We start from the raw sequence: 19,650 nt of genomic DNA on the forward strand, positions 1-19,650 counted from the left end.
CTAATCCTAACTCTAACCACTAACCCTAACTGCTAACTACTAGCGCTAATCACTAACCCTAACATTAACCACCAACCCTAACCACTAACCCTAACACCCTAAAACTGACCCTAACCCTAATACAGAACAACAAACACAAACATAGAAACATAGAAACTAGGGGCAGGAGTAGGCCATTAGGCTCTTCGAGCCTGATCTTCCATTCATTATGATCACAGCTGATCATCCAACTCAATAACCTGCTCCCTCTTTCTCCCCACTCCATTGATCCCTTTTGCCCCAAGAGCTATATCTAACTCCTCCTTGAAAACATACTGTTTTGGCCTCAACTACTTTCTGTGGTAGCGAATTCCACAGGCTCACCACTCTCTGGGTGAAGAAATTTCTCCTCATCTCAGCCCTAAGTGGTCCACCCCGTAACCTCAGGCTGTGACCTTGGTTCTGGACTCCCCCACCATCGGGAACATCCTTCCTGCATCCACTCTGTCTGGTCCTGTTAGAATTTTATAGCTTTCTATGAGATCCCCCCTCATTCTTCTGAACTCCAGCAAATATAATCCTAAGCGACTCAATCTCTCCTCATATGTCAGTGCCACTATCCCAGGAATCAGTCTGGTAAACCTTTGTTGCACTTCCTCTATAGTAAGTACATCCTTCCTCAGATAAGGAGAACAAATCTGCACACAATATTCCAGGTGTGGTTTCACCAAGGCCCTGTATAATTGCAGAAAGACATCCCTGCTCCTGCACTCAAATCCTCGCGATATGAAGGCCAACATACCATTTGCCTTCTTTACCGCCTGCTGCACCTGCATACTTACCTTCAGTGACTGGTGTACGAGGACACGCATGTCTCACTGCACATTCCCCTCTCTCAATTTATAGCCATTCAGATAATAGTCTGCCTTCCTGTTTTTGCCATCAAAGTGCATAACCTCACATTTATCCACATTATACTGTATCTGCCATGCATTTGCCCACTCACTCAGCTTGTCCAAATCACACTGAAGCATCTCTGCATCCTCCTCACAGCTCACCCTCCCACCCAGCTTTGTGTCATCTGCAAACTTGGAGGTATTACATTTAGTTCCCTCATCTAAATCATTTATATATATTGTGAATAGCTGGGGTCGCAGCAGCAATCCCTGCAGTACCCCACTAGTCACTGCCTGACATTCGGAAAAAGACCTGTTTATTCCTACTCTTTGTTTCCTGTCTGCAAACCAGTTTTCTATCCATCTCAATACACTACCCCCAATCCCATGTGTTTTAATTTTACACGCCAATGTCTTATGTGGGACTTTGTCGAAAGGCTTCTGAAAGTCCAAATAAAGCACGTCCATTGGCTCCCCCTCATCAACTCTACTAGTTACATCCTCGAAAAATTCTAGTAGATTTGTCAAGCATGATTTCCCTTTCATAAATCCATGCTGACTCTGTTCGATTCTGCCACTGTTTTCCAAGTGCTCAGGTATTAAATCTTTTATAATGGACTCTAGAATTCTCCCCACTACCGACGTCAGTCTGACTGGTCTATAATTCCCTGTTTTCTCTCTACCTCCCTTTTAAATAGTGGGGTTACATTAGCTACGCTCCAATCTGTAGGAACTGTTCCAGAGTCTATAGAATCTCGGAAGATGGCCACCAATGAATTCATTATTTCTAGGGCCACTTCCTTAAATACACTGGGATATAGGTTATCAGGCCCCTGGGGATTTATTGGCCTTCAATTCCATCAATTTCTCTAACACCATTTCCCTACTAATACTGATTTCTTTCAGTTCCTCCCTCTCACTAAACCCTGTGTTCTCCAACATTTCTGGTATGCTATTTGTGTCCTCCTTGTGAAGATGGAACCAAAGTATGTATTTAGTTGGTCAGCCATTTCTTTGTTCCCCATTATAAATTCCCCTATTTCTGACTGTAAAGGACCTACATTTGTCTTCACCAATCTTTTTCTCTTCACATATCACAGTCAATTTTTATGTTCCCCACAAGCTTACTCTCGTACTCTATTTTCTCTTTCTTACTCGATCCCTTGGTCCTCCTTTGCTGAATTCTAAACTGCTCCCACCCTCAGGTCTGTTGTTGTTTTTTCTGGCCAATTTATATGCCTTTTCCTTGGATCTATTATTATCTCTAATTTCCCTTGTAAGCCATGGTTTGGCCACCTTTCCTGTTTTACTTTTGTCCCCGACAGGAATAAACAATTGTTGCAGTTCACCCATGCGTTCTTTGAATGTTTGGCTTTGCCTATCCACCGTCTTCCCTTTAAGTAACGTTTCCCAATCCATCATAGCCAACTCACGCCTCATACCATTGTAGTTTCCTTTATTAAGATTCAGGACCCTAGTCTCAGAATCAACTACGTCACTCTCCATCTTGATGAAGAATTCTATTCTATGGTCGCTCATCCCCAAGGGGCCTCACACAACTAGATTGCCAATTATTCCATTCTCATTACACAATACCTAGTCTAGGATGGCCTGTTCTCTAGTTGGTTCCTCAACGTATTGGTCCAGAAAACCATCCTGTAAACACTCCAGGAATTCCTCCTCCACGCTATTGTTACTAATTTGATTTGCCCAATCTATATGCAGATTAAAGTCACCCATAATTACAGATGTTCCTTTATTGCATGAGTCTCTAATTTCCTGTTTAATGCCATTCCCAACATCACCGCTACAGTTTGGGGATCTATATACAACCCCCACTAATGTTTTTTGCCCTTAATATTTCTCAGCTCCACCCATACAGATTCCACATTGTCGGAGCTAATATCTTTCCTCACTATTGTGTTAATTTCCTCTTTAACCAGCAATGCAACTCACCCGCCTTTTCCTTTTTGTCTGTCCTTCCTAAATAGTGAACACCACTGGATGTTCAGTTCTCATTCCTGGTCACCCTGCAGCCATGTCTCCGTAATCCCGACTATATCATAACTGTTCACATCTATATGCGCGGTTAATTCATCCACTTTATTGCGAATGCTCCTCGCGTTAATGTACAAAGCCTTAAGGCTTGTCTTTTTAACATTACTTGCCCCATTCTCATTATTTTTCACTGAGGCCCTGTTTGATTCTTGCCTTTGATTTCTCTGCCTATCACATTTCTTATTCCCCTTTCTGTCTCTTGTTCTTGTCCTTGATTCCCCCTCCTCTGACTCCTTGCATTGGTTCCCATTCCCCCGCCATTTTAGTTGAAACCCTCCCCAATCACTGTAGCAAATATCCCCCCTCGGACATCAGTCCCGGTCCTGCCCAGGTGTAACCCGTCCAGTTTGTACAGGTCCCACCTCCCCCAGAACCGGTCCCAATGTCCCAGGAATCTGAAACCCTCCCCCTCACACCATCTCTTCAGCCACATATTCATCCGATATATCCTGCTATTTCTACTCTGACTAGCACATGGCACTGGTAGTAATCCTGAAATCACCACCTTTGAGGTCCTACTTTTCAACTTACTTCCTAACTCCCTATCTTCTGCTTTTAGGACCTCATCCCTTTTTTTACCTGTGTCGTTTGTACCAATGTGTACCACGACCACTGGCTGTTCACCCTCCCCCTTCAGAATGTCCTGTAGCCGCTCTGAGACATCCTTGACCCTAGCACCAGGGAAGCAACATACCATCCTGGAGTCTCGTTTGCGGCCACAGAAATGCCTATCTATTCCCCTTACAATTGAATCCCCTATAACTATTGCACTCCCACACTTTTTACTCCTCCCTTGTGCAGCAGAGCCAACCGCGGTGCAACAAATTTGGCTGTTGTTGCTTTTCCCTGAGAGGCCATTTCCCCCAACAGTATCCAGAGTGGTATAAAAACAAAAAGCTAAAAGCTACTGCGGATGCTGGAAATCCAAAACAAAAACAGAATTACCTGGAAAAACTCAGCAGGTCTGGCAGCATCGGCGGAGAAGTAATCAGTTAACGTTTCGAGCCTTCATGGCCCTTCGGCAGAACTGAAGCATAGTTAGAAGAAGGGAGTAATATAAATTGGGGGGTGGGGATGGGGGGGAGAGAGACACATTGAGGGTGTGGTGATTGTGGAGATGAGCAGATAATCAAAAGATGTCACAGACAAAAGGGTCAAAGAGGTGTTTTGTCTGAGAAAAGTGCTAATTAAGAATGGAAGACAGGATATTCAAAGTACAGCTCTAGTGGGGGTGGGGTGGAAAGACTAACAAGGTTTTAGTTTTAGATTAAAAATAATGGAAATAGGTGGGGAAAGAAGAATCTATATAAATTATTGAAAAAAAAGGGAGGGGGAAGAAACGGGGTGGGAATGGGGGGAGGGGGAGTTTAAGATCTAAAGTTGTTGAATTCAATATTCAGCCCGGAAGGCTGTAAAGTGCCTAGTTGGAAGATGAGGTGCTGTTCCTCCAGTTTGCGTTGGGCTTCACTGGAACAATGCAGCAAGCCAAGGACAGACATGTGGGCAAAAGAACAGGGTGGAGTGTTAAAATGGCAAGCGACAGGGAGGTTTGGGTCTTTCTTGCGGACAGACCGCAGGTGTTCCGCAAAACGGTCGCCCAGTTTGCGTTTGGTCTCTCCAATGTAGAGGAGACCACATTGGGAGCAACGAATGCAGTAGACTAAGTTAGGGGAAATGCAAGTGAAATGCTGCTTCACTTGAAAGGAGTGTTTGGGCCCTTGGACGGTGAGGAGAGAGGAAGTGAAGGGGCAGGTGTTGCATCTTCTGCATGGGCATGGGGAGGTGCCATAAGTGGGGGTTGAGGAGTAGGGGGTGATGGAGGAGTGGACCAGGGTGTCCCAGAGGGAACGATCCCTACGGAATGCCGCCGGGGGGGTGAAGGGAAGATGTGTTTGGTGGTGGCATCATGCTGGAGTTGGCGGAAATGGCGGAGGATGATCCATTGAATGCGGAGGCTGGTGGGGTGATAAGTGAGGACAAGGGAGACCCTATCATGTTTCTGGGAAGGAGGAGAAGGCGTGAGGGAGGATGCGCGGGATATGGGCCGGACACAGTTGAGGGCCCTGTCAACGACCGTGGATGGAAAACCTCGGTTAAGGAAGAAGGAGGACATGTCAGCTGTAGTCGAGGTAGCTGTGGGAGTCGGTAGGCTTGTAATGGATATTGGTGGACAGTCTATCATCAGAAATTGAGACAGAGAGGCCAAGGAAGGGAAGAGAAGTGTCAGAGATGGACCATGTGAAGATGATGGAGGGGTGGAGATTGGAAGCAAAATTAATAAATTTTTCCAGGTCCCGACGAGAGCATGAAGCAGCACCGAAGTAATCATCGATGTACCGGAGAAAGAGTTGTGGGAGGGGGCCGGAGTAGGACTGGAACAAGGAATATTCCACATACCCCATAAAGAGACAGGCATAGCTGGGGCCCATGCGGGTACCCATAGCCACACCTTTTATTTGGAGGAAGTGAGAGGAGTTAAAGGAGAAATTGTTCAGTGTGAGAACAAGTTCAGTCAGACGGAGGAGAGTAGTGGTGGATGGGGATTGTTGGGGCCTCTGTTCAAGGAAGAAGCTAAGGGCCCTCAGACCATCCTGGTGGGGGATGGAGGTGTAGAGGGATTGGACATCCATGGTGAAGAGGAAGCGGTTGGGGCCAGGGAACTGGAAATTGTTGATGTGACGTAAGGTGTCAGAGGAATCACGGATGTAGGTGGGAAGGGACTGGACAAGGGGAGAGAGAAGGGAGTCAAGATAACGAGAAATGAGTTCCGTGGGGCAGGAACAGGCTGACACGATCAGTCTGCCAGGACAGTTCTGTTTGTGGATTTTGGGTAGGAGGTAAAAGCGGGCCGTCCGAGGTTGGGCGACTATCAAGTTGGAAGCTGTGGGAGGAAGATCTCCAGAGGAGATGAGGTCAGTGACAGTCCTGGAAACAATGGCTTGATGTTCTGTGGTGGGGTCATGGTCCAGGGAGAGGTAGGAGGAAATGTCTGCGAGTTGACGCTCAGCCTCCGTGAGGTAGAGGTCAATGCGCCAGACAACAACAGTACCACCCTTGTCAGCGGGTTTGATGACAATGTTGGGGTTGGACCTGAGAGAATGGAGTGCAGTGAGTTCAGAGAGAGACAGATTAGAATGGGTGAGAGGAGCAGAGAAATTGAGACGGCTAATGTCACGCCGACAGTTCTCAATGAAAAGATCAAGAGAAGGTAAGAATCCAGAGGGAGGGGTCCAAGTGGAGGGAGAATATTGGAGGTGGGTAAAAGGATCCGTTGAACGGGGAGAGGACTCCTGCCCAAAGAAGTGAGCACGGAGACGAAGACGGCGGAAGAAGAGTTCAGCATCATGCCGAGCCCAAAATTCATTGAGATGAGGGCGTAAGGGTATGAAACTAAGTCCTTTGCTGAGCACTGAACGTTCAGCATCGGAGAGGGGAAGGTCAGGGGGTATAGTGAATACGCGGCTGGGGCTGGGATTGGAAGATGGGGTGAGGACGGAGGGACAAGCAGGGGTGGAGGGTCCCAGATGGGTGTTGGAGTCGATGAGTTGTTGGAGCTTGCGTTCCTTAGCACCTGAGAGAAAGAGAAAAAGTTTCTTGTTGAGGCGACGGATGAGGCGAAGAATAAAATGAAACTGGGGGCACGCGCAGCTTTGAAAAAGGGTGCGGCGGTGCTGCTGGAGGGAGAGGTCGAGTGTGTTCATATGGCGGCGCATGGCACTGAGTGTGGATCTCAGAATGCGACGGGAACAGCAGTCCGAGAAACGTTTTATGTCCCGGAGATACCTGTAATCCTGGGTGGGTTCGAAACAAGAGGGATGGAATTTCAGTTGAAATCCACGTGGGGTGAGTCGGAGACGGAGACAGTCACTGAGAAAGGAGATATGGCTGTGAAAGTGGGTTTTAGTAAACACCTTGTCAAACACCAGGAGAGAAACGGAAAGCAATGAAGGTGAGCAGGGCAGAAGAGACAGTCGGAAATCCTGTCGGAGGACAGAACCGTACTTCTTCAAAGAGGGCATTTCTTGAAGAGGGGTGGCAGTCAATTAAACACAAAGATAAAAACAAAAAGCTAAAAGCTACTGCGGAGTGGTGTATCTGTTTTGCAGGGGAATAGCCACAGGAGACTCCTGCACTGCCTGCCTTGTCCTCTTGCTCTGCCTGGTGGTCACCCATTCCCTTCCTGCCTGTGTGGCCACCTCTCTATACGTGCTATCCATGATTTTCTCCACCTCGCAGATGCTCCACAGCGTCCCCAGCAGCCGCTCCAGCTACGAAACCTGGGCTTCCAGGAGCTGCAGCTGGAGACACTTCCCACACAAATGCTGGCCCTGGGAATGTTCCTGGCTCCCTACATAGAGCAGGAGGAGCTCATCATGTCTTTGAGCTCTCCTGCTATGACTTATCCCTTTAAATTAAATTTACCTTTTGGAAGATACTAAATATCAAATAATACCAATTACTCTAGGGCCCTTCTTCCCTGCTCCTCGTTGTTACAGAATATAGCCCTTACAAATGATGAACCACAAAATAAGACCTTAATAACTATAAGTGATAAAAGTAGTAAATACTTACCCGACCGTACTCACGGTACTCAAAGGATCACCTTGTTCCCTCCTCATCGAACTCCCCCAGTCACCAAACTCCAACTTAAGCACTCTACTGCAGCCCAAAGCAGCACTCCAGTGCAGACAAAGTCAGCACTGTAAGTTGGCCTGTTTTTATACTCTCTGAATCTAGCCTCTGATAACCTGTTTAAGCTAGTTATCTAATTAACTAATGGTAGCTGCAAGCAGAGCCTGTATGAGCCCTGTTTTAAAGCTGGCCTAAAACTCACCTTCTTCCAACCCAAACAGCAACTTTTGGTTACTTACTAAATTAAAGAAAGACTAGACTTTAGATAGAAAATAAGACTAGTCTTTAGACAAGAAAGGGAAAATAAAAAAGTGGCTGAATCATACACTGAAGAGCCCCAGAGCCAATCACCAGAGGGTGGTTGGCTCCACTTCTGCCCGACCCCTAAAAGCTAATCCAAAATCTAACCTTAACCCCTAATCCTAACCCCTAACACTAATTCCAAGAGCAACACAAATCTTAACTCTAAACCTAACCCTAAGATTAATGCAGAACAAACCCAAGAATGGAAAAATAAAAAAAAACAGGCGACTACACAAAATTTATGAAGGCAAAAAATTCTATGTGGACAAGAATGCTGGGCATGAGCTGAAAAATGTGGTCAAACCATAGCCTAATGCAGCCAAGCACAGGAACAGCCAAGCACAAGAAGGGAATTGGCCTCGTCTGCCCAAAACCTAAAACCTAACCTGAACCCTAACCCCAACCCCAACCCTAACCTTACACATACCCTTCCCCCAAACCCTAACCCCTAACCCTAACCGTAACTCTAACCATAACCCCTCACCCTAACCATAACCTTAACCCTAACTAAAAACAGGCAACTACACAAAAGTTATAAAAGCAAAAAGTTCTAGGTGGATAAGAATGCTGGGCATGAGCCAAAGAAAGTGGCAGAACCATAGACTAATGAGCTGAAGAACGGGAACAGCCAAACCCAAAGGGGAATTGGCCCCTTCTGCCCAAACACTAAAACATAACCCTAAACCCTAACTCTAACCCTAATGCCTTACACTAACACCTAATCTTAACACTTAACCCTAATCCCTAACATAATCCGAATGCCTAACACAAATCCCTAAACATAACTACCGAACACTAACCCCTAACCCTTACCCATAACCCTTACCCTTCAACCAATTCAATTCACTCCATGTGATATCAAGAAATGGCTGAAGGCACTGGATAGTGCAAAGGTTATGGGCCCTGACAACATTCCGGCAATAGTACTGAAGACTTATGCTCCAGAACTTGCCGCGCCTTTAGCCAAGCTGTTCCAGTACAGCTACAACACTGGCATCTACCCGGCTATGTGGCAAATTGCCCAGGTATGTCCTGTCCACAAAAAACCGGACAAATCCAACCCAGCCAATTACCACCCATCAGTCTACTCTCGATCATCAGTAAAGTAATGGAAGGGGTCATCAACAGTGCTATCAAGCGGCACTTGCTTAGCAATAACCTGCTCACCAACGCCCAGTTTGGGTTCTGTGAGCGCCAATCAGCTCCTGACCTCATTACAGCCTTGGTTCAAACATAGACAATAGAGCTGAACTCATGAGGTAATGTGAGACTGACTGCCCTTGGCATCAAGGCAACATTTGACAGAGTGTGGCATCAAGGAGCCCTAGAAAAACTGGAGTCAATGGGAATCAGGGGGAATGCTCTCCACTGCTTGGAGTCATACCTAACGCAAAGGAAGATGGTTGTGGCTGTTGGAGGTGAGTCATCTCAGCTCCAGGACATCACTGCAGGAGTTCCTCAGGATAGTGCCCTAGGCACAACCATCTGCAGCTGCTTCATCAATGACCTTTCTTCCTAAGGTCAGAAGTGGGGATATTCTCTGATGATTGCACAATGTTCAGCACCATTCACGACCCCTCAGATACTTGGAAAATATCCAGGCTTGGGCTGACAAATGGCAAGTAACATTCATGCCAAACAAGTGTCAGGCAATGACCATCTCCAACAAGAGAGAATCCAAACATTGTCCCTTGATGTTCTATGGCATTACCATCACTGAATCCACCACTATCAACACCTTGTGGGCTACCATTGACCAGGAACTGAACTGGACTAGCCATATAAATACTGTGGCTACAAGAGCAGGTCAGGGGCTAGGAATCGTGTGACGAGTAACTCACCTCCTGACTCCCCAAAGCCTGTCCACCATCTACAAGGCACAAGTCAGGAGTGTGATGGAATACTTCCCACTTGCCTGGATGAGTGCAGTTCCCACAACACTGAAGAAGCTTGGCACCTTCCAGGACAAAGCAGTCTGCTTGATTGGCACCACATTCACAAACATTCACTCCCTCCATCACCGATGAACAATGGCAGCAGTGTGTGCCATCTACAAGATGCACTGCAGGAATTTGCCAAGCCTCCTTCTACAGCACCTTCCAAACCTACAACCACTGCGATCTAGAAGGACAAGGGCAGCAGACAGATGGGAACACAACCACCTGGAAGTTCCCCTCCAATTGTTGTTCCTTCATCATCACTGGGTCAAAATCCTGGAACTCCCTCCCTAATAGCGCAGTGGGTCCACACCACATTGCTTGCAGCAGTTCATGAAGGCAGCTCACCACCACCTTCTCAAGGGCAACTAGGGTTGGGCAATAAATATCGGCCAAGCCGGTGAAGCCCACATCCCATGGTTGAATTTTTTAAAATCCCTAACAGCTAACCCCAACATTAACCCCTTTCCCTAACCCTAACCCTAACCCTAACCCTAACCCTAACCGGAACTCTAATCCTAACCCTAACATCATAACCGTAACCCAAACCCGAACCCTAACCCTAACGGTAACTCTAACCCTAACCCTAATCTCATAACCGGAACCCGAACCCTAACATTTACCATCTCAACCTCAACTGTAATACTAGCCCTAACCCTAAGCAACTACCCTGAACACTAACCCTAACCCACTAAAATTAACCCTAACCCTTAACCCTAAACTCAACCCTAACCCTAACCCTTACCCTAACCCTGATGCAGAACAACAAACACAAGAAAGGGAAAATTAAAAAGTGGCAGAGCCATAGGCTAAACAGCCCCAGGACAGGAACAGCCAATCACAAGAGGGGGATTGCCCCCACTTCTGCCCGACCCCTAAAAGCTAACCACTAATCCTAACCCCTAACACTAACCCGAAACCCAACCCAAACCTTAACTCTAACTGTAACCGTAAGATTAATGCAGGACAACAAGCCCAAGAAAGGAAAAAAAAACAGGCAACTACATAAAATTTATGAAGGCAAAATGTTCTATGTGGACAAGAATGCTGGGAGTGAGCTGAGGGTATAAGGGGAGCATATCAGCGGAGGCATTAGTGGAGTACAGAAAGTGCATGGTAGAGCTTAAGAAAGCAATTAGGAGAGCAAAGACTGGATATGAGAAAGCTCTGGCTGGTAAAAGTAGGGAAAATCCCAAGATATTCTATAGGTATATCAATGGGAAAAGGATAACCAGGGAAAGAGAAGGTCCCATTAGGGACCAAGGGGGAAATCTATGGGTGGAGCCATAGGACATCACTAGAGTGTTCAATGAATACTTCACCTGTTTTCACCCAAGAGAATGAGGATGAAGGTATCGAACTCGGGGAGAGAGGCTGCGAGGTTCTTGAGCAAATTGATATAGGGAGTGACAAGGTTGGCAGGCTTCAAAGTGGACAAATCTGGACAGATGAATTGTGTTCCAGACTGCTGAGGGAGGCAAGGGAGGAGATCACAGGGACTCTGACCCAAATTTTTAATTCCTCTCTCACCACAGGGGAGGTGCCAAAGAACTGGAGAACAGCTAATTTGGTTCCGCTATTTAAGAAGGGTTGTAGAGAGAAGCCAGGGAACTACAGGCCAGTGAGTCTCACATCAGTGGTAGGGAAACTATTGGAGAAAATTCTGAAGAGAGCAAACATCTCCACTTGGAGAGGCAAGGTTTGATCAGGGATAGTCAGCATGGCTTTGTCAAAGGGAGGTCATGCCTAAAAAATTTGATTGAACTTTTTGAGGAGGTAACCAGGTGTGTAGATGAGGGTAGTGCAGTTGATGTAGTTTATATGGATTTCAGCAAAGCCTTTGACAAGGTCCCACATGGGAGACTTATAAAGAAGGCAAATGCACATGGGGTACAGGGTAATTTGATAAGGTGGATTCAAAATTGGCTTAGTTGTAGGAGACAGAGGGTAATGACAGAAGGATGCTTTAGTGACCGGAAGCCAGTGTCCAGTGGCGTACCACAGAGATCTGTGCTCAGTCCCCTATTATTCGTCATTCATGTAAACAACATAGATGACTATGTGGGGGGTAGGATTAGTAAGTTTGCGGGTGACACAAAGATTGGCCGGGTGGTTAACAGTGAGGTTGAGTGTCTTGGGCTACAGGAAGATATAGACGGGATGGTCAAATGGGCAGATAAGTGGCAGATGGAATTTAACCCTGAAAAGTGTGAGGTGATACACTTTGGAAGGGGTAATTTGACAAGGAAGTATTCAATGAACTGCATGGCACTAGGAAGTTCTGAGGAACAAAGGGACCTTGGCATGTGTGTCCATAGATCTCTGAAGGCGGAGGGGCATGTTAGTAGGGTGGTGAAAAAGACAGATAGGACACTTGTCTTTATCAATCGAGGCATAGATTACAAAAGTTGGGAGCTCATGTTGGAGTTGTATAGAGCCTTGGTGAGGCCACAGCTGGAGTACTGTGTGCAGTTCTGGTCGCCACATTATAGGAAGGATGTGATGGAACTGGAGGGAGTGCAGAGGAGATTCACCAGGATGTTGCCTGAGATGAAACATTTAAATTATGAAGAGAGGTTGGATAGACTTGTGTTGTTTTCGTCGGAGCAGAGAAGACTGAGGGTCAACCTGATCGAGGTGTACAAGATTATGAGGGGCATGGACAGGGTGGATAGGGAACAGCTGTTCCCCTTAGTTGAAGGCTCAGTCACGAGGGGACATCAGTTCAAGGTGAGGGGCAGGAGGCTTAGGGTGGATGTGAGGAAAAACTTTTTCACCCAGAGGGTGGTGACGGTCTGGAACGCACTGCCTGGGAGGGTGGTGGAGGCGGGTTGCCTCACATCCTTTAAAAAGTACCTGGATGAGGACTTGGCACGTCATAACATTCAAGGTTATGGGCCAAGTGCTGGTAAATGGGATTAGGTAGGTAGGTCAGGTGTTTCTCACGTGTTGGTGCAGACTCGATGGGCTGAAGGGCCTCTTCTGCACTGTGTGATTCTGTGATTCTGTGATCAAAGCAAAATATTCTAGGCCAGGAAGAATGCTGAGGGTGAGCCAAAAAAAATGGCAGAACCATTGGCTAATGAGCCGAAGAATGGGAACAGCCAAGCACAAGAGGGGAGGGAATTGGTCCTGTCTGCACAAGCCCAAAAACCTAACCCTAACCCCTAACCATAAAGCTAACCCAACACCTAACACCTAACTCTGACCCTAGCACTAACCCTAACCCAACCATAACACTAACCATAACCTCTAAACCTAACTCTGAACCTAAACTCGAACCATAAATCTAATCCTAATGCTCTGAACTCTAACCCTATCCAAACCCCTAAAGCCCAACCATAAGTCTAACCCTAACCATAAGCTTAACACTAATGGACTAACACTAACCATAAGTCTAACCCTAGCCCCTTAACCCTAACCCTAAAGCCTTAACCCTAGTCCTAACTCATTAACCCTAACCCCCTAACTCGAACCCTAACTCAAATGCTCTATACCTAACCCTAATGCACTGACCCTAATGCTCACCCTTACATCAACACAAACACTGAACCTAACAATAACCCCTAACACTGAACCCGAACCTGAACGCTAACAATAATGCAGTAACCCTAACCCTGAATCTACCACTAATGCAGAGCTGTATTCCTAATCCTAACCCTTAACATCTAACCCTAACCCTAACCCCAACATCTAACTCCAACCACAAACATAACCCTAACCCTAATGCCCTAAACCTAACCCTAATGCCTTAACCCTAAATCTAACCCTAACACTTATCTCTAATTCTAACCCTAACTCCTAAACCCTAACCCTAATGCTTACCTCTAACCCTAAATCTAACCCTAATGCCCAACCCTAAAACTAAACCCTAATCTTAATCCCTAATCCAAACCCAAATCCTAAATCTGAAGCGGAAACCCTAACACTCACTCTAACCTTAATCCCTAACCCTAACACTAACCCATAACCCTAATCCTAACCCTAAACCTAATCCTACACTAATCCTAACCCTAGCCACCAACCCTGACCCTAACACCCAAACCCCAGCCCTAACCCTAATATCCTAACCGTAACACCCTAACCTTAACCCTAACCTCGGGTGGGAAGTTCTAAAGTCAGAGGAAATAAAATTAAAGCAAAAGTGGATGGACTTGAATGCCAAGGAGAAATAATACTTAATAAGGGTCATTGACAAGCTGAATACAGGTAAAGGGACAAAACAAAAACAAAAATACCTGGAAAAACTCAGCAGGTCTGGCAGCATCTGCGGAGAGGAACACAGTTAACGTTTCGAGTCCGAATGACCCTTCAACAGAACAGGTAAAGGGACAGCTGGAGAGTCTTATAAAATTTGTGCACATCTTGAGTAAAATGTTTTCATTGGGAGGGGTTCCCCTGCAGACTGAAAGCCCTGACAATTCTCACCCCTATTTTTTGCATGTTGGTAGGTGAGTGCCTTAATCTTCTAATACCATCTTGTTCTCCGTATACCTGAGCAGCACTCACTTTTCCAGCTGAGGCTCCCTTAGACCTCTCTGCATGCTGGCTCAGATTGGATGGTGAATGCAAAGGTGACTCCTCGAATTGGCCATCTCCCGTAAAACTAATCCGGCAGAATGTGGGCGCGAGTTTTAGAAATTTTCCCAACCTTGGGTTCCTCATATCTGCAGGAAAGTTCAGCCCATTAATAACCAAATTTTTCTCTCCACAGGTGCTACCAGAGCAGTTGAGTTTTCTCAGCACTTCTTTTATTTATATAAAGTTAACCCTGATGAACATGTTCTTGGTTAATCAAATAAAGCACAGAATATATTGCTTTTCTTCAATATTTAATTGTGAGGGTAGGGTAACAGACTTTTATACATCACAGTTTGTATCTAGTGTTCCTAGAAACCTCCTGTGTACAATCACAAAACTATGACATCATGATCTTTACATAGAATGAGATTCCAGACAGATTTACAAGCATTATTTTTACAGGAATCATGAGGAACAATTTTCTTTATTTATACAACCTTCATATTGATTCTCTTTGTAGAGAATCTGGAAGCAATGAAAAATAATCAACCTGATTTAAAAATTAAAGATTATGAGCCCCACACAAAACATGCAACATCTACAAATGGTTTCAAGGTGTGGTAATACATGACTGTTTTTTCAAAATCAGGGACAACTGCAATTTATTTTCATAAACTAAAGAACAGGTTTGCTGTACAGTTACTGAAAGGTTGACAGCACACAAGCAATTCAGCCATCACTGAACACCTGGAACAGTTAATACACTATAGCTTTTAGTGGATTTTTAAAAATGTTTCTTTTCGTCTTTTTATTTTTTTTTCAAACAACCAGTACATTTTTCACACTTGCATGCTGAATGTCAGACCAAAAAAAGGTTCAAAACCTGCGGTAGAAAAAAAGTTATATTTACATGGTACAAAGGGGCCACTTTATTTGCATCAGACACATGTTTTATTCATACTTAAGACACTAGGACACTCATCCATCAGGTAAGGTTTAATGGGCTTAGGATTCACTAAAACAGACAGCAAACTGCATTAATGCAACAATATGGCATTAAAAAAAAGTGCCCTTTCTGCAGGTCAACATAGGCTGTATTTCAAGGTATTTAAATATAGTTCCTACAGTTTTATTACCAACAGCACGAACAATTATTTCAAGAAAGATTTTTGTCAAAAGCCCAATAAATTTGAGGCTATTCTCAAAAACCAAAACCAGGAGGGTTAAAAACACAGTTTCCAGATTCTTGAATCAGACTGACATCTTCAAATAAAGGTAAACAAAGTTAGGTTTCTACTTCAAACCAATCCCTGTTTCACTCAAACTTTTATTAAAACAGGAATGTATTCGTGCTGCTAATTTTAATCGCTTTCCATTTTTGTCCTCTCATTTAGAAATAAAGGAATTCTTTGAAAGTTACTTTAGGAAATGTAACCTCAGTATGCACATGAATTTGATACCTGTCTTATACACCCAGAAATTAAAGACAGTAATTCACCTTTCATTTCTGCCCACATTACAGCAAGAACCCATATCGAGAATGGTGATATAAATGACCTGTAGGACATGCTGTGAAATTAATGTCATTGCTAATGTCTTAACTATTTTCTCAGTTCCTAGATTCTATAAATTATATATTTTTTTATTTAAACGTAGTAAGTTTGGTTTGAAAATTTTGGCAAGCAACATAAATCCTAAAAAATATTATATTATGGTGTCAGATCTAAAAAGTCCCATTAATAAAAGTTATGTTACCCACGACAGAGTTTCATCATCTCTTGCACACACAACATAAGCTGCGTGGGAATGTTAAAACCAGGCAGGCAGTGAGATGTTGGACAAAATCTTATCGAGTTTCTATTGCTGCAATTTGCTTTTTCACTTTGACATAAAGCCTGTGTAGGCAAGCAAGAGACATAAACTGATGGATTACGAAGGAAATTCACCGCTGTACAGTTTTTCATGGTAACTGGTTAATCTATTTATCAGCCACCTTGTTTTATACAGAGAATAAATTTAATATAGTATCAGCACAACATTTCCGCTGTTAAGACTATACACTGCATTATAATGCAAAATTATAAGAAAACATATACACAATGTGCTTTTACTCACCTCTTAGTCTCAACCTCGTCACTTTTTGTTTAATAAATGCATCCAAAATTTATAGTCTGTTTTGCATAGAGTGCTTCCAGGCAAGTATATATATATATATAATATAATATATAACATATATTTATATATATATTATATATATATTTATGTATAGAACAATAGAACTGACCATACACAATTTGGAAACATATTCCAAACTCTACTCCATAATTTGTCTTCAGGATTAACTCGTTCTTCCCCGACATCCCGCGTCCACAAACCCAAAACTATTCACACACACATATGTACAGAATTGAAGTTATATATGCTGAAAAACATTAAGCAGCAATGGAATTCAATTAAACATTCATGGCTACAATAGTAGGAAAATTAATTGAACATGCACATGTCTTCGGCAAGCCCTCTGAAACTATTAGCAAGTAATGGCTGCAAAATAAAATTGGTCTCTTTTAGCAGAAGTAAAGATATGATAACTCTGCCGCTAATTGGCGATGATTAGGGGTCTTCCAGCATGCTCCTGGCCACTTCTGGTATGCTGGAACCATAAAGGTGGACCTTCACTATATATGAATGTCTCTGAAATATATTACCCGCCACTTAATCACTCTACTCAAAGCCCAGACATCTGCAGGTTAGCAAATCTTTCATTTTTATCAATAAATTGTTTCAACAAAGGCTGAAATTTTGGGAAGAACGCAGGCAGCCTGGTATAGGATTTAATAAATAGCTTAGAAAATGCCAAATTTAAGAATGATTTGTGATTACTTCAAAGTTTCCTGCCAGACAACTTATCTCTTCTTATAATTTAGGTTACCTCTACAACTTAATACAAAACCAGCCTTCTTATTGATAAACCAGTAACTTTTTTGCATATGATTCTTACTTATAGTCCTTCACCTGAGTATGTCACAGAATTATAATAATCCACACAAAACTTTCAAAAGTACATAAAGTACAAATGTCACAAGTCTAAATTTGGCCCCAGAAGAAAAATGGACCATAAATGCACGTTCTATTATCTCTGGCTCATGAACCTTTTGTCTTGCTCCTTCAACAACTAGTTTTGTTTTAAGTAACAGAAGCCTGAATATATTTATTTCAGAGATATCTTTTTTGAACAATACACCTCAGAAGAATCTTTTCATGCCATCATTAGTACTGCAAGTTTGATATTATGTGACTGAATATCAGAACAATATACTGATATTTTCACCTGTATAAGGTGGCTATTACACAATAGAATGTGTGGCATGGTTATGTTAACTCTCTGAACCAACAGGGTTGATCTTTCCTTTACACCACACAAAGAATCAAATTCCGTGACCAGATTTCAATTGTCTCATCATACTTGATGCATCAGCACCTGTCTATGGGTCTATATTACTCCTTTCAGGACTTTATTTTCTTTTTATTTATACACATTGAGAATGGCAAATATATTACAGCCGATCTTCTCCTTTTTAAATGCTGTCACTCTGAGCCATGTAAGACTGAACTATGCTAGACCTTGGTGAGGCATGATAGCTACAGTCCAAAGAGACTGGGACACATTTTCTTTGGCCTTCTTGAAGAACCTAGCTATACAAGAAGACGATCAAAGATCTGGATTTCTGTTTTCTACAGAATGACAATGTCAGTTTTGCAGATTAAAACCAGGTGCAGTTCCTCGCTGGTTTTCTGTTGAGCTGACTAACAATTTGTGCCAGTTAACCATTCTCTTCCTTAGATCCACTTTGTCAAGCCAGATGTATGCTTCACCAATCAATGTCTTCCTCATGAACTTCCCACCATTAGAGATTAACAAAATCTAAAGCAGAAAAATCAAGAGGTTAATGCTATTATATTGAAGTATCCAAGGTACAGGTTATTAATTGTGTAATTCTGACAGAAAGTGTAGGTGTATACTTATGATACTTAAAAATATGTTCACAAGTGCTGTTGTCTCCAATTTGCTTGGGACAATTCCAAGTTTTAACTTCAAAGGAATAAATTACAGCAACGTATTTTGATGAAAAGAATACAAAGACCATCCATTGGGTCACCAGTCCATTATCATATTAATTTTATTTTAGCCCACACTTAACTCAACACTGAAATTCGGGCAGCAGGGATTCAACACTTTGCTGTGCATCATTTTCAACCATTTTAATATTTGAGGAATTAATCTGGGAAGAAACAATATATAGGAAAGCTGTTGGTAAATAAACAAATAGAATAACAGGTAATATTTACCTTTATTTGTTGAATCAAATGAGTTTTCAATTTCTTTGAAAGCCTCTAAACATGATTTCTATGAGAGTTCCCTCGAGAGCTGTGATGTCATGAATGCCATCTCAGTGAGGTTAATTTCAGTTTTATAAGACCATTTTGCACTCTATAAAAATGATCCCACTCCACCATGGATAGTAATTTGAAAACTGTGCTTTCTGCTAAAGGAGTTACTGGTCTGCCAAGGGTGAGTGTCAATTTTTGACTATTTTTACAGACAAGTAGAATTAAGCACCTTTGGCAGGGAAGACACAGCCATGGGATGTATTCTAAGCATAACTATGTTGAAAACAGGGAAATATGAAGCATCTGATAGTTATCTTTCTCCCTGCATAGATGGCTGAGAGAAGCGAGCCAGGCAATGGGGAGGGAAGGAGCAGGATAGCCCCAAGTTCAAAGATGACTCCAAACGAACCTTCCTTCAGGCTGTGAGTAACAGACGGGGGATATCATGCCCGCCGACGGCAAGAGAAAACCTCCCAGTATGACCACAGCAACCTGGATGGAGGCAGCAGAGGTCAGTGGCATTAGGGTCATCAAAAGAACCTGGACTTAATGTATAAAGAGGATCAATAATCTTTCAAGATCTGCAAGGGTGAATAAGTCTCCGCTGTGTACATGAGGGTGCAGGGAAGGTCATGAGAAGGCTCCATCTGAGTAATGCCTTGTGGATTGCTCAGAAGTGCAAGGCAACATGGTGTACAAATTACATAGAATGTGGCCCAGAGGCTTATGCAGGGGTGGTGTTGGGGGTTGGGGGGGTGGTGTGGGGGCGAGGTGTGGAAGGCACACAGGCTATTGGTTGCTAATCATTGTGCAGCCTGTGGAGTTCTCATAGTCCATAAATGCGGAGGAATGAATCTACATGAGAATCAAAATCATCACACTGCCACACTTTGTTGCAGGAGAACAGGCCCCACAGTGACAGGGAGAGAAGCAGG

The 19,650-nt window shown here is 43.7% G+C and overlaps 1 protein-coding gene across 1 annotated transcript in view; it reads right to left on the reverse strand.

Moving 5' to 3' along the window:
• Positions 1 to 17,855: 17,855 nt before the first annotated feature.
• Positions 17,856 to 19,650, reverse strand: part of pcloa (piccolo presynaptic cytomatrix protein a) — a 755,467-nt gene continuing 753,672 nt past the window's right edge. Inside the window, exon 26 of the mRNA XM_078553074.1 lies at positions 17,856 to 18,248. Within this exon, the coding sequence (XP_078409200.1) occupies positions 18,075 to 18,248 (174 nt within the window). The 3' untranslated portion in view covers positions 17,856 to 18,074. The remainder of the gene's footprint in view (positions 18,249 to 19,650) is intronic.

The sequence above is a fragment of the Cetorhinus maximus genome, chromosome 12 (assembly GCF_964194155.1).
Source record: "Cetorhinus maximus chromosome 12, sCetMax3.hap1.1, whole genome shotgun sequence".
In the NCBI taxonomy this organism is placed as follows: domain Eukaryota; kingdom Metazoa; phylum Chordata; class Chondrichthyes; order Lamniformes; family Cetorhinidae; genus Cetorhinus; species Cetorhinus maximus.